The 24,754-nt window shown below is 38.9% G+C and overlaps 1 protein-coding gene across 4 annotated transcripts in view; it reads left to right on the forward strand.

The window, feature by feature from the left end:
- Positions 1-24,754, forward strand: part of FAM13A (family with sequence similarity 13 member A) — a 342,045-nt gene that overhangs the window by 112,788 nt on the left and 204,503 nt on the right. For all 4 annotated transcript variants that reach the window (XM_013964541.2, XM_005681435.3, XM_005681436.3 and 1 more), the window contains exon 5: positions 17,332-17,485. In XM_013964541.2, the coding sequence (XP_013819995.2) occupies positions 17,332-17,485 (154 nt within the window). The remainder of the gene's footprint in view (positions 1-17,331; positions 17,486-24,754) is intronic.

A 24,754-nucleotide genomic window follows, 5' to 3' on the forward strand; every position in this document is an offset into this window, starting at 1 on the left:
TCCCCACTATAAACAGATTTTCTATAAAATATTTAAGAAGATATTTTGTTTTAGTATAATATGGCAAATTTTTGAGGACTCTTGAAACTGGCTGTAACAGTACCCCAATCTTCATGTTTAAGTATATAAATTCTATCTGATTTTTTCATTGTATATTTAATAATAGCTATCTTTAAAAACAGTTACTTATTACTTTTTCACTATTTTAGTTGAAGCCATGTGTATAAAATAGATTGAAACATACCTAGTACAATTTTTTTTAATTATTCACTCTAATGATGTTGAACGTCTAGATATTTTAAAACATCTAAATTCATGTAAAATTTTCTAATTGCTAAAACATTGATTAAATATTATAGATTTGAGTGTGTACAGGTTGATACAGTACTCTAGAATTTTCATTAGAAAATTTTATATTCATCTAGTGCTTTAAAGTAGAAAAGATTGAATTATCAATCGGATGAACAGTAAATAATACTGTTTATAAAATCTGCAATATGAGAGGAAAAAAACGGAAGCTGAGGTGCATAATATAAATTGAATACCTAGAAACACGAACATCTTAGTTCTTAAGGGAAACATTCTGGGGAGTGGGTGGAGAAGTTCAGGTACAAGAACAGTAAATTTTGTTTCCATTCAGTTCAGTTCAGTTGCTCAGTCGTGTCGACTCTTTGCGACCCCATGAATCGAAGCACACTAGGCCTCCCTGTCCATCACCAACTCCTGGAGTTTACCAAAACTCATATCCATCGAGTCGGTGATGCCATCCAGCCATCTCATCCTCTATTGTCCCCTTCTCCTCCTGCCCCCAATCCCTACCAGCATCAGGGTCTTTATCAGTGAGTCAACTCTTCGCATGATGTAGCCAAAATATTGGACTTTCAGCTTCAGCATCCTTCCTTCCAATAAACACCCAGGACTGATCTCCTTTAGGATGGACTGGCTGGATCTCCTTGCAGTCCAAGAGACTCTCAAGAGTCTCCAACACCACAGTTCAAAAGCATCAATTCTTCAGCACTCAGCTTTCTTCACAGTCCAACTCTCACATCCATACATGACCACTGGAAAAACCATAGCCTTGACTAGATAGACCTTTGTTGGCAAAGAGATGTCTCTGATTTTCAATATGCTATCTAGGTTTGTCATAATTTTCCTTCAAAGGAGTAAGCATTTTTTAATCTCGTGGCTGCAGTCACCATCTGCAGTGACTTTGGAGCCCAAAAAAATAAAGTCTGACACTGTTTACACTGTTTCCCCATCTATTTCCCATGAAGTGATGGGACCGCATGCCGTGACCTTAGTTTTTTGAATGTTGAGCTTTAAGCCAACTTTTTCACTCTCCTCTTTCACTTTCATCAAGAGGCTGTTTAGTTCATCTTCACTTTCTGCCATAAGGGTGGTGTCATCTGCGTATCTGAGGTTATTGATATTTCTCCCAGCAATCTTGATTCCAGCTTGTGTTTCTTCCAGTCCAGCGTTTCTCATGATGTACTCTGCATATAAGTTAAATAAACAGGGTGACAGTATACAGTCTTGCTGCTACTGCTGCTGCTAAGTCGCTTCAGTCGTGTCCAACTGTGTGACCCCATAGACGGCAGCCCACCAGGCTCCCCCGTCCCTGGGATTCTCCAGGCAAGAACACTGGAGTGGGTTGCCATTTCCTTCTCCAATGCATGAAAGTGATAAGTGAAAGTGAAGTTGCTCAGATGTGTCCAACTCTTAACGACCCCTTGGACTGCAGCCCACCAGGCTCCTTGGTCCATGGGATTTTCCAGGCAAGAGTACTGGAGTGGGGTGCCATTGCCTTCTCCATACGGTCTTGACATACTCCTTTTCCTATTTGGAACCAGTCTGTTGTTCCATGTCCAGTTCTAACTGTTGCTTCCTGACCTGCATAGAGGTTTCTCAAGAGGCAGGTCAGGTGGTCTGGTATTCCCATCTCTTTCAGAATTTTCCACAGTTTATTGTGATCCACACAGTCAAAGGCTTTGGCATAGTCAATAAAGCAGAAATAGATGTTTTTTGGAACTCTCTTGCTTTTTCAATGATCCAGCAGATGTTGGCAATTTGATCTCTGGTTCCTCTGCCTTTTCTAAAACCAGCTTGAACATCTGGAAGTTCACAGTTCACGTATTGCTGAAGCCTGGCTTGGAGAATTTTGAGCATTACTTTACTAGCGTGTGAGATGAGTGCAATTGTGTGGTAGTGTGAGCATTCTTTGGCACTGCCTTTCTTTAGGATTGGAATGAAAATTGACCTTTTCCAGTCCTGTGACCACTGCTGAGTTTTCCAAACTTGCTGGCATATTGAGTGCAGCATTTTCACAGCAACATCTTTCAGAATTTGAAATAGCCCATCACCTCCACTAGCTTTGTTTGTAGTGATGCTTTCTAAGGCCCACTTGACTTCACATTCCAGGATGTCTGGCTCTAGGTAAGTGATCACGCCATCATGATTATCCAGATCATGACGATCTTTTTTGTACAGTTCTTCTGTGTATTCTTGCCACCCGTTTTTAATATCTTCTGCTTCTGTTAGATCCATACCATTTCTGTCCTTTATTGAGCTCATCTTTGCATGAAATGTTCCCTTGGTATCTCTAATTTTCTTGAAGAGATCTCTGGTCTTTCCCATTCTGTTGTTTTCCTCTATTTCTTTGCATTGATCACTGAGGAAGGCTTTCTTGCTATTCTTTGGAACTCTGCTTTCTCTTTCCTTTTCTCCTTTGCTTTTCGCTTCCCGTCTTTTCACAGCTATTTGTAAGGCCTCCTCAGACAGCCATTTTGCTTTTTTGCATTTCTTTTCCATGGGAATGGTCTTGATCTCTGTCTCCTGTACAATGTCACAAACCTCTGTCTATAGTTCATCAGGAACTCTGTCTATCAGATCCAGTCCCTTAAATCTATTTCTCACTTCCACTGTATAATCATAAGGGATTTGATTTAGGTCATACCTGAATGGTCTAGTGGTTTTCTCTACTTTCTTCAATTTAAGTCTGACTTTGGCGATTAAGAGTTCATGATCTGAGCCACAGTCAGCTCCCGGTCTTGTTTTTGCTGACTGTATAGAGCTTCTCCATCTTTGGCTGCAAAGAATATAACCAATTTGATTTCAGAGTTGACCATCTGTTGATTTCCATGTGTAGAGTCTTCTCTTGTGTTGTTGGAAGAGGGTGTTTGCTATGACCAGTGCGTTCTCTTGGCAGAACTCTATTAACCTTTGCCCTGCTTCATTCCGTATTCCAAGGCCAAATTTGCGTGTTACTCCAGGTGTTTCTAGACTTCCTACTTTTGCATTCCAGTCCCGTATAATGAAAAGGACATCTTTTTGGGGTGTTAGTTCTAAAAGGTCTTCATAGAACCGTTCAACTTCAGCTTCTTCAGCGTTACTGGTTGAGGCATAGGCCTGGAATACCGTGATATTGAATGGTTTGCCTTGGAAATGAACCTAGATCATTCTGTCGTTTTGTTTCCATTGCCTCACTTCAATTCCAAGGAGCATTACTGAAGTGGAAGTTGTTCAGTTGTGTCTGACTCTTTGTGACCCCACGGGCTATATAGTCCTTGGAATTCTCCAGGCCAGAATTCTGGAGTGGGTAGCCAGTCCCTTCTCCAGGGATCTTCCCAAGAAGCATTAAGAGCTTTATTATTGAATGTGATGTTTTAAAACAGTTTTTCAGCTCTTCAGTTATACTAATATTTTACTTGTAGCATGTAAATATAGTACAATCACAGTAGTCATTAATAGGACAGTATTGGAGAAGGAAATGGAAACCCACTCCAGTGTTCTTGCCTGGAGAATCCCAGGGATAGAAGGTCCTGGTGGGCTGCTGTCTGTGGGACCGCACAGAGTTGGACATATTTGAAGCAACTTAGCAGCAGCATACATGGTTATTAGCTCTGACCTCCAGTGATTGCTCTTAATAATAGATTTTTTAAAATAGAAAACTAAATAAGGGGGAATATCCCAGCATATCAGCATGTTTTATTGCAAAACTATTAGTTGAGGATGTAATATTTGTAGTGTATGTGGACAAGATTGGCTGATATGATCTGATGATAATACAGTTAGGTACATTCAGCCCTCAGTAAACAATCATATTCTAAGGTTATTCATGAATCAAACAATAAAGGTCCAGAGAGAGTTTACAAATGAAGCATCTCATCATTCACTGCCTCCTTAAGCCATTTGTTAATGTCTTAGTTTAAGCTATAGAAGACTTTATGCATATGAAAGTAGTCAGTGAAACAAAGCTGAGAAGGATAATTAATTGTCGACTAGCAAGGCTAAAAATAAAAGATTGAAGACCACTACCAAAATGTTAGATGTTTCTTTCTATCTTATCATAAGTGGAAAAATGGATGGACTTAGCAGATTGATATTTAAATTTCTAGTCTGGAACTCTGACTCTCAAATCAGAACTAGAAAGACCTAGTTTAATAGCAATTCCTATGAAAAAGAGTAAAGAATTTTAGGCAATTGCAAGTTCAGTGTAGACCTACACTGTTACTTTGAAAGCTAGAGTGTTACTCTGCATGATATAAAGCACTGGTATGGTTATTTATAGTTTGCAAGGCACTTAAAAATTTTTTGTATTATTGATATACAATTGATATAGTGTGAAATATCTACTTTGGTATAATGTTCTGAGTTTCAACAAAGTCATACAGTCATATCACCACCCCCACAATTAAGATATGGACCATTTCCTTCACTGCAGACAGTTCCCTCATGTCCCCTTTAGCCCACCCTTCCCTTTACTCAAGCCTCTAGTAACCACTGATTATTTTCTGACCCCCATAGGTTTGCAAAGCATTTTTCACATCACTTTTTAAAGTTCTCCTAATGTCCGTACAGCATTTAATATTACCAACATGTCTGTTGTAAAAATGAAGTAACTAGGGTTCAGTCAAGTGATTTTCTGAAAGCTGCACTCCATAAATAGTGGACCCAGAACCTGAACCTTCATTTTCTAACTCAGAATCCCAAACACTTCTTTGATCCTTGCATCTAGCCCTTTGCTCCAAGAGTCCCACCCTCCTTTACATTGTTCAGTTACCTCCGTATTGTGCTGTGCTTAGTTAACACTCAGTTGTGTCCAGCTCTTTGTGATCCTGTGGACTGTATCCTGCCTGTCTCCTCTGTCCATGGGGATTCTTCAGGCAAGGATACTGAAGTGGGTTGCCATGCCCTCCTCTAGGGGATCTTCCCAACCCGGGGATCGAACGCAGGTCTTTCCCACTGCAGGCAGATACTTTACCATCTGAACCACGAGGGAAGTCCTCAGTTACCTCTAGGTGGCTCCTATATTAGGAGCCAAGATTTAACATTCACAGTAATGAGCAATGTTTCTCAATCTTTTTTTCATTATCATTCCCATAAGGAGTCTTTTTCGAATTTTTTTCCTAATCACATGCCCTCCACAATTAATCGTTAACATTTTAGATGTACTGTGTATCTATGTGTATACTGAAAATGGCTCTGCTTTTCGTGTGTTAGTTGCTCAGTCGTGTCCGACTCTGCGACTCCATGACTGTAACCCGCTAGGCCCTTCTGTCCATGGAATTCTCCAGGCAGGAGTACTGGAGTGAGTAGTCATTCTCTTCTCTAGGGAACCTTCCTGACCCAGGGGTCAAACCTGGATTTCCTGTATTACAGGGAGATTCTTTACTGTCTGAGCCACACAATTTTTTTTTTGCCCATCCCTCAAGAACCAGTGTGCCTCACTGGGGACAATATAGCCCCCACTGAGAACGCTCAGACTGAAACTAGACTAAAATGATCTTCAATCATTGTCCCATGTCCCATTGTCCCCTGCATGGCACATGACCCCTGAATGAGTATGAGACACATTCACAGTCACATCCAAATTTTCATCACACTGAAGATTTAGCAAATAGCAGAACAGACTTTTGGCAGGATGTTCATGAAAGTACCTTAAGAACATGTAGATAAGTAAAATCAGTCATTAGACATGATCTTCAAATATTATTTAATGTGAAAAGTTAAAATATGGCTAACCTAATTTTTAAAAATAACTTTTTAAATGTTAGCTTTTAACTTAGATCCAGACTTCAGCATATAATGTGACAAAGTAGTTCTGCTGAAGAGTAGATATTAATCTTATTTTTATTAAGTGCCCCAGTGGATATAATATATAGCTTTAACATGTTATTAATGTGAATATAATTATTGCAAAATGTATCTTGTGTCATCATTTTATCTGCCTTTCATCATGCATAGCTGAAGAGGAATCTTAGAGGAAAAGCCTTCAGCTTTTCACCACTGAATATCATGTTTACTGTGGGGTTTTCATATGTGGCTTTTATTGTGTTGAGATAACTACCTTCCATTCCTAGTTTTTGAGTGGGTCATGAAAGAGTGTTGAATTTTGTCAAATTCCTTCTCTGCATTAATTAAGATAATCATGTGGCTTTTTTCCCCCTTCATTCTGTTGATGTGGCATATAATATTGATCAATGTTTCTATGTTGAAACATCTGTGCAAGAATGAATCCTACTTGGTCATGTACAAACCCTTTTAATAGGCTGATGATTTCTGTACCTAATTTCTGGTGAGAATTTTTTCATCAGTGTTCATAAAGAATATAGGTCTATAGTTTTGGGGGGGGATGTTTGTTTGCTTTGGGGTCTGAAGTTTTATTGTAGTCTCTGTCTGGCTTTGGTATCATTGTAATGCTCCTCTCATACCATGAGTTACAAACTGTTCTCTGTTCAGTTTTTTAAAAATGCTTGAAAAAAAACAATATTACTAATTTTTCTCTAAATGTTTGATAGAATTCATCAGTGAAGCCATCAGGTTCAGTACTAGTTTTAGGTTTATTAATCATGTCTATTTCTTCATGATTTAGTATTTATAGGTTTTCTGTTCTTAAGAATTTGTCCATTTCATCTAGGTTATTCAGTCTGTTGCTGTTTAAATATTCATAATATACTCACCCTTTTTATTTCTGTAGCTGCTGCTGCTGCTAAGTCACTTCAGTCGTGTCTGACTCTCTGCGACCCCATAGATGGTAGCCCACCAGGCTCCCCTGTCCCTGGGATTCTCCAGGCAAAAACACTGGAGTGGGTTGCCATTTCCTTCTCCAGTGCATGAAAGTGAGAAGTGAAAGTGAAGTTGCTTAGTCGTGTCCGACTCTTAGCGACCCCATGGATTGCAGCCCACCAAGTTCCTCCGTCCATGGGATTTTCCAGGCAAGAGTACTGGAGTGGGGTGCCATTGCCTTCTCCATTATTTCTGTAGAATTGATATTAATGTCCCCATTCTCATTTTTGACTTTAGCCATTTGAACCTCCTTTTATTTTTCTTAATCCATCTAGCTGAATATTTGTTAATTTTGTTATCATTTCAAATAAGCCTCTTTTGGTTTCATTGATTTTCTTTTTTGTTTTCTCTTCTCTAGTTCATTTCTTTACTGTAAGCTTTAGTATTTTCCTTCCTTCTGCTAGCTTTGGATTTTTTTTTTTTAAATCTTGGGCTGCAAGGAGATCCAACCAGTCCATCCTAAAGGAAATCAGTCCTGGGTGTTCATTGGAAGGACTGATGTTGAAGCTGAAACTCCAATACTTTGGCCACCTGATACGAAGAGCTGACTCATTTGAAAAGACCCTGATGCTGGGAAAGATTGAAGGCAGGAGGAGAAGGGGACGACAGAGGATGAGATGGTTGGATGGCATCACTGGCTCAATGAACATGAGTTTGGGTGGGCTCCGGAAGTTGGTGATGGACAGGGACACCTGGCATGCTGCAGTTCATGAGGTCGCAAAGAGTGGGACACAACTGAGCAACTGAACTGAACTGAGTTCCTTAAATTGTAAAGTTAGGTTTTGGATTTGAGGTCTTTTTTGTTTTTTAATGTGTTTATAGTTGTTAATAGTTATAAACTCCCTCCTTAGCTCTACTTTGCTGCATCCCATAAGTTTCAGTTTGTTGTGGTTTGTTTTCATTCATCTCTAAGTATTTTCTAATTTTTTCGACAATTTTTCTTTGATCACTGACTGCTTAAGTGTGTGTTGTGTAATCCCACAGTTTTGTGAATTTCCCAGTTTTCCTTATGTTACTGATTTCTAACTTTATCCCGTTACAGTCAGAGAAGGAACATTGTATGACTTCTTTTAAAATGCGTGTGGACTTAACACATGGTCTATCCTGAAAAATGTCACATAGACACTGCAGAAAAGTGGGCATTCTGTTGTTGGGTAGAATATTCTATACATATCAATAGATCTATTTTATTTGTTGTTTTTTAAGTCCTCTATTTCCTCACTTCTCTGTGGTTATTCTCTCTGTGGTTCTACACGGGGCATCGAACTCTTTCCGGCTACTATTTTAATGACCTGTTTCTCCCTTCCGTTCTGTCCATTTGTCCTTCCTATACTTTGATGGTCTGTCATTAGAAACATAAATATTTGTAATTATATCTTCTTGCTGAATCGAAGTCTTCATTACTATATGATAACCTTCTTTGTTTCTTGAAACCTCTTTTGATTTAAAGTCTGTTATGTCAGATATTTTGCTTATTACTGTATGAATGGGATATCTTTTTCCATCCTTTTTATTTCTAACCTGTGTCTTAGACAACATATGGTTGGATCGTGTATTTTTACCCATTCTACCAATCTCTATCTTTTGATTGGAGAGTTCAATCCGTTTATATTTAATTACTGATATGGAGGGACTTTCTGTCATTGTGGTGTTTATTTGCTATCCTCCTTATAGCTTTTTTCTTCCAGTGTTACGGAGATGTAATTGACATATAGTGCTGCATAAATTTAAAGTATACAGCATAATGGTTTGACTTATATACTATATACATTATGATTACCATAGTAAGTTTAATAACATTCATCTCATATAGATAAAAAATAAAAATAATTTTTCCTTGAGATAAGAGCTCTTAGGATTTATTCTGTTAAAATATTTTTATATAACACACAGCAGTGTTAATTGTATTTAACATGTTTTACATTGGGCTTCCCTTGTGGCTCAAACAGTAAAAAAATCTGCCTGCAATGCCAGAGACCTGAGTTCAATCCCTGAGTCAAGAAGATCCCCTGGAGAAGGAAATGGCAACCCACTCCAGTATTCTTGCCTGGAGAATCTCATGGACTGAGGAGCCTGGAGGGCTACACTCCATGGGATCACAGAGAATCAGACATGGCAGAGTGACTAACACTTGAATTTTTGTTGTATATTATATCCCAAGTACTTACATATCTTAGACATGGAAGCTTTTTTTTTTTTTTATTCATTTCCTACATTAGTATTCTCTTTTGTGTTAAGTTGTTGTCGTTTTTTCTTTCTACTGAAATGTTTCAGTTCTTTTCTCATTTCCTTTTTTTGAACATCCTATGGCTCTTTTCCTTGTGGTTACCATAGGAATTACATTTACTGTCCTAAAGTTTTAATACTCTAATTTGAATAAATACCAGCTTTACTCCAGTAACATACAAAAGTCTGCTCCTTTACAGCTCCAGTTTTGGTGGAGTCTTTAAGATTTTCTCTATGTGATATCATGTCATCTGCAAAGAGAGACAGCTTTACTTCTCTTCCGTTTCAGTGTCTTTTATTTCTTTTTCTTGACTAATTGCTCTGGTTAAGACTTCCAATACTATTTGAATAAAAGTGGTGAGAGTGGGCATCCTTGTCTTGTTCCTGATCTTAGAGGAAAAATCTTTCAGCTTTTGCCCATTGAATATGTTGTTAACTGCATGCCTATCATATATGGCCTTTCTTATTTTGTGGTACCTTTGCTCTGTGCCCACTTTATTGTGAATTTTTATCATAAATGAATGTTGAATTTTGTCAAATGGTTTATCAGCATCTGTTGAAATGATTGTTATTTTTGTCTTTCATTTTGTTAGCATGGTGTTTCTCATTGATTTGCAGGTGTTATACCATCTTTCAGTGTCTGGAATAAATCTCATAGTATGATCCTTTTAATGTATTGTTGAATTCAGCTTACAAATACTTTGTTAAAGATTTTCGCATTTATGTTAATCAAGGATATTGGCCTGTAGTTTTCTTTTCTTGTGTCCTTCCTTGTTTTGATATTGGGGTTACTGATAATTCTTTTGAATCACTAGTCTCTTAGGTTTGCAATTACAAACCAAAGTTACAGTAAAAAAACTTTTAAACTAATTTTTTTTTTGTACTCTAATAAGTGTAATTTAAGTCTCTTAAATTAGAAAACAGAAAGTATAGTTCCAGATCATTGTTACAATAACACAAGCTCTTAAAAGTGCCCATGTATTTAGCTTTATGGAAATATTTATTTCTCCATATAGCTGTATTTACTGCCTTGTGTCCTTCCATTTCTCTGTGCAGGATTTCCTTGAGCATTTTTGCAGGGCAGGTTTGTTGGTCACCAACACTCTTAGTCTTTGTTTATCTGGGAATATCTTAATTTCTCTGTCACTTTTGAAGGATATTTTTGCTACATATAGGTTTACTAGTTGACAGTTTCTTTCTTTAGCATTTTGAGTATATCAGTCTCTGGCCTCCAAAGTTTCTGATGAGAAATCTATTGATAATCTAATTGAGGATCTCTTGTATGTGATCATTCACTTCTCTCTCATTGCTTTCTAGATTCTGTCTTTGCCTTTTCAAAGCTTGAGTATAATGTGTCTCTGTAGGTCTTTGAGTCCTTAGAGCTTCTTAGATATTCATATGCATTTCTTTCATCTTGGAATTTTCAGTCATTATTTTTCAAATATTTTCTCTTTTCTTCTCCTGTGACTCTTATGTTGCGTATATTGACCCACTCACTGGTGTCCCATAGGTTTGTTAGGTTCTGTTTGCTTTTCTTAGGTCTTTTTTTTAAATTCCTGTTCCTCAGACTCACTAGTTTACATTGTCCTATCCTCATGTTCACTGATTCTTTCTTCTGCCTACTGAAATCTGCCTTTGAATCCTTTTAGTGAATTTCTCATTGCAGTTACTATATTTTTCATCCGTAGAATTTCTTTTGGTCTCCTTTTTGAGTTTTCTCTCTCTTTATCGATACTTCCATTTTGTTCACACATTATTTTCTTGACATTTTCGACATCTTCCTTTGGTTTTTTGATCCCCTTTAAGACAGTTGTTTTACAGTCTTTATCTAGTATATCTTCCATCAGTTCTTTTCCTAGCACATTTTCTGTTGATTTATTTTTTCCTTGAATGAGCCATATTTTCCTGTCTCTGTATACCTTGTGATATTTTTGTTGAACAGAGGTCCTTTAAATCAAATAATGTAGTAACTTTGAAATTAAGATTCTCTTCCTCCCCCGGGGTTTGCTGTTTCTAAAGTTCTTGTTGACTGGTTTTTGTTTTTATTGTTATAGACTGTCTTTTTACCAAGATCAACGGTACGTGTGAACTTAAGGTCTTTTCAGGTCGGTTTTGAGCCTTTCCCTGGGCATGCACCATCACTTTCTGATTTTCCCCATATATACAGATGTTTTTGAATGTCCTGATTTTTAATGTCGGATTCCCAAAAGTATAAAAAGGAAAAAAAAATCTTAAGTGTCAGAAAAGAAGGGTGCAAGCCCTTTAAATCTCCTAGAAGTCACTTCAGCTAAGAAGGAGGGCTTTACAACAAGGGAGAAAGACGCAGCAGCAACGGCTGCCCACGTTTTTGCACCTTAGATGCAACAGTCAACATTCAGAGCACAGATCCCCAGTATTTGGAAGACAAGATCCTTTTTGCTTATCCTGGCTCCCACAATCTATATGCAGGCTGCTTGAGGAATATGAGAATATCTTCCCGCCACGTGAATGGGGTAGGGAAGAGTGGCTACTCTGCTAAGAACTAAAATTGACCAGAATTTACTGTAGTTTACTGTCTGCACCTTCCCCAGATGTTGTAAACCTTGAGTTCCAGAAAATCTTGAGTTTCAAAATATTTCATCAGACAAATTCTGCTGGGGTAATTGTTGGTTAGGTAGTGAGACAGATTTCTGGTGCTTTCTACTCCACTATCTTTCCAGAATCCTCCCCTTAACATTTTTTTTCTCATTTGCTTTTACCTGGGTTATTTAAAGACTGGTAAGTGTAAAATTGATAAGCTTTTATCAATGGAAATAACCATATGGCAGAAAGTTATAATTGCCAAAACTATTTCCAACAGACTGGTGCATTATTGGTGCAGAGGGTCTTAAGGAATGCATGTATCCTGTCACTTAACTGAAGCTTTAGCCTTACATCTGACTAAAGAAAAGATACTGCAATAAAATGATTGAGAGTAAGTATATCACATAGAACACCTTGAACCTAATTTCAGGATAAGACAAAATGTGCAAAAGTTTCTTTTGTTGCAACTGGTGACTGTCCACTAGCATATCTCAAGACTGGCTGTGACTTTCTGATTGAGAAAGGCATCCTGAGAGGATGAAGTTGAAGAGAGGTTATTTGCCCCAACATGCTTAACATATAATGATGGAACAAACACAGGAGAATAGCAATAGACGTTCTGGTTCAAACAGGATAAAATTCAAGATGAAGAATCTAAAAAGTCACTGGCTAATGACATTTCTGATATCCAGCCCAGCCAATATTGGGAATCTAATGACTAAGTTTCAAAGCCTGGGAATACTTCTCCATGGTTTTCAACTTCACGCTCTTGGTTCTTGGTTCTGTCTTCTGAGACATCATTCATTTTTGATGAAAGGCAGCACATGTTTGTAGCTGAGTAACTTATCAGCCTGCTTCCTGCCAATTGAATTTTGGAAATCTAATGGCCTCTTTTCATTTTACACCCATTTTTTCCCTTTCATTCCAAGTTGGTAGTGTTTTTGCTGAAATAGGTTTCTCGAAAACTTACAAGTCTTCTGTGAATTTCATTGATATTCACTCTGTTAGAAAAGAGACATATTCTCAGATCTTTCCAAGATAATCCTTTCTCTATTTAAGGCTCATGCTAAAATGACTTGACAGGCAATGCCTTTAAATTCCTGGAGGCTCTCTGGTTTAATTGAAAGGATTGGTGAGACACACCCTTACTCACCTTTGTCTAATGGAATAATCTGAACTTTTCATGTTTCTGAGGTTTTAGCAAAGGTTCTCATCATCACACACTCAGCCTTTTTTATCGAGCTTACTTTCCTGACAGTGAATCTCTTAATTTCAGTGTCTTTTGCCATCTGTGTGGCCTCCCTGGTGGCTCAGATGGTAAAGAGTCTGCCTGCAATGCAGGAGACCAAGGTTTGATCCCTGGATTGAGAAGATATCCTGGAGAAGGGAATGGGAACCCACCCCAATATTCTTGCCTGAAGAATTAATTCCAAGGACAGAGGAGCCTGGCAGGCTACTGTCCATGGAGTCACAAAGAGTTGGACATGACTGAGCGACTAACACTTTCACTTTCTCTGTCATCTGTCGAGTTGATTTTTAAATCAAGCCTTATTTTCTTTTTGGGTTTCCCTTGTGGCTCAGCTGCTAAAGAATCCACCTGCAATGCGGGAGACCTGGGTTCAATCCCTGGGTTGGGAAGATCCCCTGGAGAAGGGAAAGGCTACTCACTCCAGTAGTCTGACCTGGAGAATTCCATGGACTGTATAGTCCATGGGGTCGCAAACAGTTGGACATGACTGAGCAACTTTCACTTCACTTCACTTATTTTCTTTTGAGTTGGCAGTTTGCACCTCAGTTTCCCTCCTCTCCCCTGACCCCCTCTTTCCCCTGCCTCTGATTTACCATAAGTGGCAAAGAGAAATCAGGCGGCACTTTTACAGCATCGCTTGGAAATTTCTTGCTCTGTCTATACAAACTTGTTGCTCAAAACTGCCTCCCACATAAGTGCAGAATACAATTAATTACACTTTGCTTTCTGCCAGCAAGTGAGGATCTCCCTTCCTCCAGTTTCCAACAGCATGTTTGTTTCTTATTGTCTTCTGTTAATGGACACAGTGGGTCAGTCCATCATCCCTTGAAGTGCTTAGGCAATGAATACACCAAGTACTTTTGATTAAAACAGAAGTATTTATTATTTGTGACAAGTTAAGAGACAGGGTGATGGCTCGCCAAACATTGTCTCCAAAAACAGGAAAATGAGTGACATTTACAGCTGGGAGTGCCTACATTTTCATGACAGAGTGAGTGTAACCTTCTGTTTACAGGTGGAGTTCTAGATGGGCTTGCACAATGCAACAACATCTCAAACATAGTCACATGTCCAAAAATGGTAGCAATCCCAGCCCTTGAGGTAGAGATTTTAACATTAAAATGAAGCAAAAACCACTCTAGGTTGACACAATTCAGGTACCTAGTTGAGTGAGGTCATGAGGGTCAGCAGAGGTCACCAACATCATTCCTTACGCTCCAGTTAATCTGGTGGCTCAGTGCTCGAGGGGATTTGGATCCTACAAAACAATTCAAGAATGTGCTTCAGACTCTGATCTGTACCTTTGGAATAGAAATGGTAGTCTTTATGGCTAGTTTATTATCTTTCCTGTGATTACTTCTCCTCCTTAATAACAGTCATTTGTTCCTGCCTTCTTTCTTCTACTTAAAAATCATTATTTACCGAGACCTAGCCCTTGTTTCCATATGAAGCCCCAGGAGGCCATAGTTCATCTTTTTCCCAGTCATCAGTAAACAGAACACAAATGGCTTCTAAAATCTATGCTCCAGTTCTCAACCTAAATTTGTCTAGCGTGTGTTTCAGCTTCTTTCATTGCCTATTATTTGACTTCACTCCTTCCTTATTACTGTCTGGCTAGTACTTCTGAACTCTCACCAGCAGTGTCTGTAAAGTCCAGATTTCAATGAAAACTCTGTTGAAGGCATTTAGGCTTTCTCTGTCATGCCAGTCAAATTCTTACAGTCTCCTCTCACTATCCAGTTCCAAAGACATTCCACATTTTAGATATTTGTTATAGCAGCAACCCACTTCCAGGTATCAAACTCTGTATTAGTTTTCAATTGTTGTACAACGAATCACCACAAATGTGGTGTCTTAGAACAAGAAAAATTTGCTATCTCATGCTTTCCATGGCTCAGGTGTCCAGGCACAGCCTAGCTGGGTCCCCTGCGTTTGGTGTCACAAGGCTGAAATCAAGGTTAACAGCTGGGCTGCATTTTTATAAGGAGACTTGAGTTTAGGTGGCTTCCCTGGTAGCTCAGACAGTAAAGCGTCTGCCTAAAATGCGGGAGACCCAGGTTCAATCCCTGGGTCAGGAGGATCCTCTGGAGAAGGAAATAGCAAGCCACTCTAGTACATTTGCCTGGAAAAATCCGTGGACGGAGGATCCTGGTAGGCCACAGTCCATGGGGTCACAAAGAGTCTGACATGACTGAGCGACTTCACTTTTCACTGACTTTAGGAAATTATTCACTTTGAAGCTCATGAGAGTTGTTCACAGACTCATTTTCTTGCAGCTGTACAAGGACCCCAGCTTCTTACTGGCTGTGAGCTAGAGGCCTCAGGTCCACATTAGGCCCCTGGTATGTGGCACTCTCACAGGCCCTCTCTGAATGTGCAGCTTATTTCTGCAAGAGCAGAGAAGAATCCTCACTCCAGTCTGCTAATATTGAGTCTTAAATAATGTAATGTAATCATGGGAGTGACATGATATGACTTTTGCCATTTTCTCTTGGTCAGAGGCAAATCACAGGTACTGCCTACACCTGAGAGGAGTACAAGAGTATGACTCACTGGGAGTCACCTTAGGGTATGTACCCCAAAGGATGTATAGGAGGCTGAACAATGTCCCCTCAAGACAGCAAGTTTAGAAGCCTTGGAAACTGTGAATGTTACTTTATTGGGGGTAAAAGAGGGAATTTGCGGTTATAATTAAGATAGAGACCTTCGTAGTGTGTGCTCAGTTAGTCATGTCTGATTCTTGCAACTCCATGGACTGTAGCCCACCAGGATCCTCTGTTCGTGGAATTTCCCAGGCAAGAATATGGAAGTTGGTTGCCATGCCCTCCTCCAGGGAATCTTCCCGACCCAGGGATCAAACTAGAATCTCCTGCATTTTCTGCATTGGCAGACAGATTCTTTACTACCTGTCACCTCAGAGATCTTCAGATAGAGATTATCCTGGATTATTTATGTGGGCAGTGAGAGTCAGACAATACTGAAGTGTCTTAGCCCCAGCCCAAATGCAATCTCATGTATTCTTATAAGGGGGCAGAAGGAGATTGGACATGTACACGGAGGAGAAGGTCATGTAAAGGTGGAGTAAAGAGAAATTTGAAGATGTTGGCCTTGATTAAAGATTAAAGTGATGTGGCCACAGCCAAGTAATGCTGCCAGCCATATTCTCTCCCTTGAGCTTCTGTGGAGTGTATGATTTCTTTCCAGTAATACTGATGTTACTCTTCTGGCCTCCAGAACTGTGACAGAATAAATTTCTTTTTCAAGCCACCCAACTGGTCATAGCTTTGTTGCAGCAGCTGTAGGAGATTAATACAGATGGATATTAATTGATACATCTTTGTTGCTTTTTTATGTATTTCACTCAATCAGGTTAAGTATCTTAAGATTCTTGACAGTCCATGTGTTTTCTTCTATATGAGTTTGTCAGTTTGTCTTTTCTGTCTCTTTTTTAAAAATAATTATTCATTTTCTTATTGATTAGTAAGAATTCTTTAGATAGTGTAATTACTAAATCCTGTACCCATTACCTATGTTACTGAAGAGCTATTTCTTTCAGTCTATAGCTTGTCTTTCCTCTCTCTCTCTCTCTCTCTCTATGTATATACATGTATGTATATAGTATCTTCTGCATTCAGATCTGTATACTTTTTTTTTAAATTATGGAAAAATTTAACATACCCCAAAGAAGAGCAAATAGTAATAATACATCTTCCATGTGCATAGTCTTCAACAACTACCAGTAATTTTCCCAGAAGTATCTTATCCTTTCAAGTTTTGTGCCTTTTGTGAATTATCTAAGGAATCCTTAAATAAAGATCATATTGCTATTATTTGTGTAACTGAGTGTTTCTAACATGATAAAACTCATTCTTTTTGTCGTAACACTTATTCTTTCTAGCTTTTGCTTTTTTAAAAAATAAATGTGAATATTTTATGTGTAACAGTTTCGAATATATACAAAGCATTATTGATTGCACCCATGTTAACCTATACCTTCTTCCTGAACAGCATGTACTTTTATTATTCAGCACAAGCTATTAATTCAGATCTTGGGAACTTGCCAGTTGTCCCAACAATACCTGTGTGTCACCACAGAGCTTATTGAAAATCCTATGTGTCCTTTTAAGAAGGCTGATCAATGATTCAGGAAATGTATAAGCATGAGTCAGCTGTGCTGGCATTGTGCTACTATAAAGTAATTGCTCTCAATTTTTTCCCCTTATTTCTAGTGTGCCACCTGGGCTTGAAGGTGTGAAAGAACAAGATCTCTGCAACAAGATAATGGCTAAAATACTAGAAAATTATAATACCCTGTTTGAAGTAGAGTATATGGAAAATGATAACCAGAGGTGTGAAAACCTGGCAAGGCTTATCGTAGTAAAAGTAAGTCAACTTTGATATTTAATTTTTAGTATTGCCAATTTTGAATGGTAATCATTCTGTCATAAAAATTCCTTATGAATATACCTTCAGATGATTATTCCTATGTTTATTGAGTCCTTTTTATGAAATCTGTTCTTTGTATTATTTGTTAAACTGATACATGTTCTTCCAAGACTGGAGAATAACTGTGGTTTGATGTTTCCTTACTGCTGTAAAATCATCTCAAAAGCACTTCCGTGAGCCCAGTACTGTGGTTAGTTGTGTGCACCAGATTTTTATGGAAGTCTGATGTTACAACAGGGATACGTGCTTAAGTCTGTGTCCACCAGTGTTAGCTTACTGTGTAAGCTGCAGATTCCTGAAGACAATATTATTCTGTATTTTTGTCTCTCTTGTGCCTGGCGCACTTCCAAGTTCAACTTCAGATTGAAAGTCCCATATATATGGTCCTTGGTAACTATCACCAGTACCAAGAGTAGTTTTAAAACTGATAAAGGAATCTTAACAGTAGTCTCTAAATCTTTTTATATGTTGGCTGATAATTTATCTTTTTCACATTAGGTAAATTCATGTAAGTCTCTACAGACTTACTATTGAGAGTCAGAGGATAATCATCCAAGCCAAGTGCTTTAGGTAGGGACTAGAGGGAGGGCATCTTATTTCTTTCTCATTTGTATTGAGCTAAATCCTGATGGAACTGATAGGGGAGGTTCCCCAGGAGGTATCCTGAGACTTAGCACATTACAGACCACACTGTACTCTTGCTGATTCCCATGGCCTTCAGTGGTAAAACTGGAGGCACTTGGTTTGGGCACCGAACGGGTATTTTCATCTCTTCTTCCAGCTGAGACATGACTTTGAAGAAAAAATGAAAAAACAAGGGGTATCATGTGGCACTTAACCAAAACAGCTAAAAGAAAGCCAAAGTGAGCTTTTCTTAACGAGGACTTATGTGTGAATACAACAGACTCCCTGTAAGAAACGGTGTACATATGAGAGGAATGCATTTGATGGGAATCTTGCCAACCTGATAAAGAGAACTTTAAACTGAAATTTGTGGGAAGGGAAGAACAGTGCCCAGATACAAGGAGCTGCTTTGGAGAATACCAAGTGTAGCCTAAGATGAAAGTAACATGGTAGCTGAGAAAATATCAGGGATTCATAAAAGAATATTAAAAGAAAATAAAAACCTGTATCAATTTTGCTATGAAAAATAATTTTAAATAGAAAAAATATACCTCAAATATGTTTCTCTAATTCCAATAATGCTTTCTAGAGGGTCTCTTTTTAAAATATTGAAAAATGATTGACATTGTTTCTGCTGTATCTCTGATAAACACTTTTTAACATACATATGTTTTAACTACGGCTGATAAGATAATATAGTAAACCTAAAATAGAATAAAAATAAATTAGTATGATTTTGTAGGCAAGACAAAATTATTGCTTAGATACCAATAATCACTAGAATATGTCAACAGGAGCTTAAATGTTGTGTAAATAAAATAACACCTGTTGAGATCTTTGGAAGAGAGCCCTGTTTGGAAATCCTTGAGCTGCTAGGTTTAAATATGAGCACACAAGAAAGATAAACTAATAATACTGAATGACCAAATATGGATATCTCAGGTGGATGAATATGACTGCTACTCTCCTAATTCAAGTTTCACATCTGGCCTAGAAGCAGATAAGTGTCCTCACTGGAAACTCCATGTCTATATGTTGAAGTATCATTCTGTTAAAGCAGAATATTTAATGTGTTTTTTTGCTGATCTTGCTAATAGTCTTATCTCTCATATGGTAAATAAAGCAACAAGGGAGTGTGGTTTTCTGGACTTAATTATAGCCAATACAGATGTAGTGGAAGTTATGGAAACTAGTTTAATGGGATGGACCAGGGCCATTTTAAGATCCATAACAATAAAGAATACATTAACTAAGGTTAGATATGTATACCTGGACATTGTTTAGAAAGCAGATTTTTCTAAAATTCCCAAGATCATAGAAACATTTAGAATAAGCCAAAAAGAAGCTGGATTGAAAAGGGATTGGGAGGTTCAGAGTGGTATTATTAACATACTGGTAAATGGAAGAGCAACAAAGAAAAACAAGGTTCCATCCTCATGAGCGCAGCTTTTAGAAGGATATAGCCAAAAAGAGGAAACGGGCACAGAACAAGTGATAAATACACTGAAATGAATGAGACATGAAACATCTGAGCTGAGAATAAGCTGAGGCTCATGAAAAGTACTGAGACAGAGAAAAGGGTTTTTAAGGAGGAAAAGTACTAAACATATCCACTGACACACTTCTGTGTGCCCCAGGGTAGGACACAAAGTGTTAGATGTTCTCGTGTCCCTTGTGGGCTAAATGAAAATGGGGGCCCAGACAAATATAAATTTGGATTCATTTGGACCTGGATGAAGAACTTTTTCTGAATGTTGGAATGTAGATTGCTGTTTTGTTCAGGGGTGGTCTCTATAATTGTTTGTGTCATTCTCAGTATTTTAATAATTGGATTGAACAAGTGCATACTTAGCCCTTTTGAGAGTGAAATAAAGCTGGAAGAATAGGTGAGACACTGGATGGCTGGATATGTAGACCAAGAAAGTGTGTGTGTGTGTGTGTGCATGCATGCGTGCGTGCATGTGTGTGTGTACGTGTGTACAGCCCTTCCCCTATTCTTCCTTGCTTAACAAGAAAAAAATCACCTGCTTTATTTGAGCCTGCGGCGATGTGCTAAGGTCAGCCAGGCCCCTCCCTCAGCCCCAACTGTTGGATAAATCATAAATGGTTCATAATACTATCCTCTTTAGTCAGTGATTGACTAAATTGTGTCAACTGTGACACAATTCAGGTCAAAGAGATGAAAGGGAAAGTGTGCTGGGGGCAGATGGCTTCTAAGAAGTATTTTCATCCCTGATTACAGAAAAGAGATTGCCTCTGGGTGGAGTTATCCTGCTTTCAGATGTTCTCATGAGAAGACAGAACGCAGGGTGCCGTTGCCCCCTCCTTTTCCCCGGATGAATGTGCTGCTGATTCACTGAGGTTGGCAGCTAAAAGAGAAAAAAGCCTCAGTTCCTCATCATTGCTCATCTGCTGAGCCAACCCTCAATACACATACCTCTGAACTTTCAGTTACACGAGGGAAGTAAATGCCGGTATAAGATGAACTACTTTTAGTTTAGCTGTCTGTCTCTTGCAAGAAAAACATCATGTCTCACAGAATCAGTACAGTTGGACAGTCCTAGGGTTAGTTTCATAGCCAAAAGGAGACCAAAATTTTTATTAATAGTTCAATTAAAAGCCATACATGGATTTTACCTAATGTCTAACACAGTATGAAATGTCAGTATGACATGATTGCCAAAATTTGAAAAACAAAAGCCCACAGACTGATTTACTGTGTGTACCAGTAGTACTTAGAATAAAGAATGTAGGTCTCCTTGAGCTTGGTATAGATCAGGCAGTATCTGTAGTATTAATTTTATTTTGAACACTACATTCACACTGTCCTGACAATCACCACTGGCCATCATTTATCCTCACTAAATATGTATTTGCCATGGTGACTATCGTTTACTTTACTTATCATCCTACTGATGACTTCAAAATCATAACTAGCCCCAACCTATCAGAAGAACATTAGAGCCATATTTCTCACTACCCATAAAACACCATATGGTGCCTGAAATTTCTCACACCCACAACATCATCTCTAAAACTTTGTCTACATTCTGCCCTCTCCAGCCTTAGTTCCTCAGCCTGTAGCCGGCCGAGCTAGAAACCTTAGTTTGCCCTTACTTCCTTTCCCTTTACCGTTCCCACAGGGACTAACATTCTGCCTTCGACGTTTCCCTTGTAATGGGTGACTTGTGTCCACCCCCTACCACTGTGTTAGATTAGGCCCTTTTCTTTTCTTTTTTTTTTTTTTTTTGTTAGTCGCTCAGTTGTGTCTGACTCTTTGCGATCCATGGACTGTAGCCCGCCAGACTCCTCCATTCGTGGGATTTTCCAGGCAAGAATACTGGAGTGGGTTGCCATTTCCTCCTCCAGGGGATCTTCCTGGCCCAAGGATCGAACCCAGGTCTCCTGCACTGCAGGCAGGCTCTTCACTGTCTGAGCCACCAAGGAAGCCCCTTGTTACTGCCACACAATTTCAAACTTCTGCCACTTCTAGACTCACCCTCTCCCATCTCCTTTCTACAAGTGATAGAATGATGTTCCCTCAAAACAAATCTTACTATATCATAGTCTTGGCTTAAGTAAATAAACCCTTTGCCATTATTGTTTTGCCCTCCCCCACTTTTGCTGACAGTAGACCATCAGGATTTCTTTACATGGAATTTAGACCCTTTATACTTTGTCCCGAAGTCAAACTTTCCCTGTTAAATGCTTGAGTCAATTTTGAATTTTACTTGTCTTCTTCCTATTTCTCTGACCTCTCTTCCATCTCCTTTGAGAATTCTTCCTTCTCTTAGTCAGAATTAAACATTATTTCCTAAGTTCATCCTTAGGTCTTCAAGCTAGAGCTCTCCCTGGCACACCATGCGTCTATCTGCCTACCTGGTGCTCACCTGTGCCTGCATGCCCCATGGATTGTCTCATCATTTTCTTTGCCTTTGAAGGTCTGAATGCTCCATTTGATGGGCGTAATGAATGGCCTATCCATCCACGTAATCACTCCAGGTTGATGTCCATCAGTCACTAAAACTTGTTTATTCTATTGCTTAAGTATCTCATAAATCTCTCCCACCCTCGCTGGTGCTTCCTTATTGCCTCTCATCCAGCCAGGAGAATTCTACACCTGGACCATGAGCACATACACCTGGTGACCCAGATTGAGTCAGAAAACTCGTGGCAGGCCTCCAAAATCTGGCATTTTAAAAGGCTTCCTTGACGATTTTAGTACTCAGCCAGATTTGGGAGCTGATTCTCAGGAGTCTGCTGCAGTAGCCTTCTTGCTGGTTTTCCTGACTACTCTGCCCCTTGACAGGGTCTTCCCTCTTCTGCTGCCTAAGGCACTTCCTGTCGTGCACATATGACCATGCTGCTTCCCATATCAAAATTCTTCAGTGGATCCTCTTCACCTATCCCTATTCTATACTTCTCAATCTTCGTATAACAAACAAAGCTTTCCTTGACTTGAACCCACCCTGCCTCTCCCCACTGTTTTCCCACCACTCTCACTTATACATTTTATGTGCCGACAGTCATTGGTAGATGAAAATGTAGGAACCATGTCATTTCAGGCCTTGGGCTTGTGAAACTGGTGAACACAGTGCCTGACACTGAAAACTCCTTGATCGATGACTGGACTCAGTATATTACCGAAAGTAGTGTCTATGATCATAATTTCTACATAATATGAAAGTAATGACAATGAATGTCTTCAAATCTGAATGAAACTGGGCAACATGACAGTTCCCTGAATACTTCATTATTTTCATATCTAAGAAAAGATCTCAGATACTTCTAAAGTCTTCAGCTGTTCTGGAAGCAGCACTGATATTAGGTTTAAAAAGCTTATATCTGTATCCTGGCTACTTAGCAGTATGACTGGGTGATTTATAGTATCTCTGTACCTCCCTCCTCTATATAAAATGGTGTGAGTCTTGCAGATTTGCTATGTAATTTAAGCCATTAATGCTTGTGAAAGTATTTTCAAAGCAAGTTAGGTATAATAGGGATGAAAAGTATTGCCCTTTTTTATTTTTGGCTGGAATCAGAGAGGGGGTGGCTTGGGTGAAGTATTACAGACAGGGTGAAGTATTAGAGATAAAGCCATTGGCTTATTTTGAAATGATTTATGCAGAGATACTTCAGTAACTATATTGATAAGTTTAGGATACAGAGGTAAGAATTCTAGTTTTGGAATCACATTGACTTAGAACTTAGTTGCTGTGACTCTGGGGGAAATTATTTAATCTCTCCTTTAGCACTGGTTTCCTCATCTGTAAAATATGGAAAATATCTCTAATTTAGCTGTTGTTTACTATGATTAAATTAGATAATGATGGCAATGTTTTAATAAATTTTAGCTTTAAAATAAATAATTAGAGTCAGATCACATTACTGCCCTTTGCATTAAAGGAATCAGGCTTGATCATAGAAGGAAAACAGCCAAAAGCAGAAAAATAAGGTTGCCAACCAGATGTGTTACTCATGAGAGAGCACTTGCTACTTCTAGACATTACTTGCTCTTCAGTATTTCTACTTTTATCTGTATGCTTAACTTAGTCTTTGGGAAGCAAGAATTTGCTTGCATCCTAAATGGAGAGTTCAGTTCAGTTCAGTCGCTCAGTTGTGTCTGGCTCTTTGCAACTCCATGAACCGCAACACGCCAAGACTCCCTGTCCATCACCAATTCCCAGACTTTACCCAAACTCATGTCCATTGAGTCGGTGATGCCATCCACCCATCTCATCCTCTGTTGTGCCCTTCTCCTCCTGCCCTCAATCTTTCCCAGCATCAAGGTCTTTTCAAATGAGTCAGCTCTTCGCATCAAGTGGCCAAATTATTGGAGTTCCAGCTTCAGCGTCAGTCCTTCCAATGAACACCCAGGACTGATCTCCTTTAGGATGGACTGGTTGGATCTCCTTGCAGTCCAAGGGACTCTCCAGAGTCTTCTCCAATACCACAGTTCAAAAGCATCAATTCTTTGGCACTCAGATTTCTTTACAGTCCAACTTTCTCATCCATACATGACCACTGGAAAAACCATAGCCTTGACTAGATGGGCTTTGTTGGCAAAGTAATGTCTCTGCTTTTGAATATGCTGTCTAGGTTGGTCATAACTTTCCTTCCAAGGAGTAAAAGTCTTTTAGTTTCATGGCTGCACTCACCATCTGCAGTGATTTTAGAGCCCCAAAAATAAAGTCAGCCCCTGTTTCCACTGTTTCCCCATCTATATGCCATGAAGTGATGGGACCAGATGACGTGATCTTAGTTATCTGAATGTTGAGCTTTAAGTGGACATTTTCACTCTCCTCTTTCACTTTCATCAGGAGGCTCTTTAGTTCTTTGATTTCTGCCACAAGGGTGGTGTCATCTGCATGTCTGAGGTAATTGATACTTCTCTCAGCAATCTTGATTCCAGCTTGTACTTCATCCAGCCCAGCATTTCTCATTTTGTACTCTGAATTTAAGTTAAATAAGCAGGGTGACAATATACAGCCTTGACGTACTCCTTTTCCTATTTTGAACCAGTCTGTTCCATGTCCAGTTCCACCTGTTGCTTCCTGACCTGCATACAGATTTCTCAAGAGA

This window comes from Capra hircus, chromosome 6, assembly GCF_001704415.2.
Source record: "Capra hircus breed San Clemente chromosome 6, ASM170441v1, whole genome shotgun sequence".
NCBI lineage: Eukaryota > Metazoa > Chordata > Mammalia > Artiodactyla > Bovidae > Capra > Capra hircus.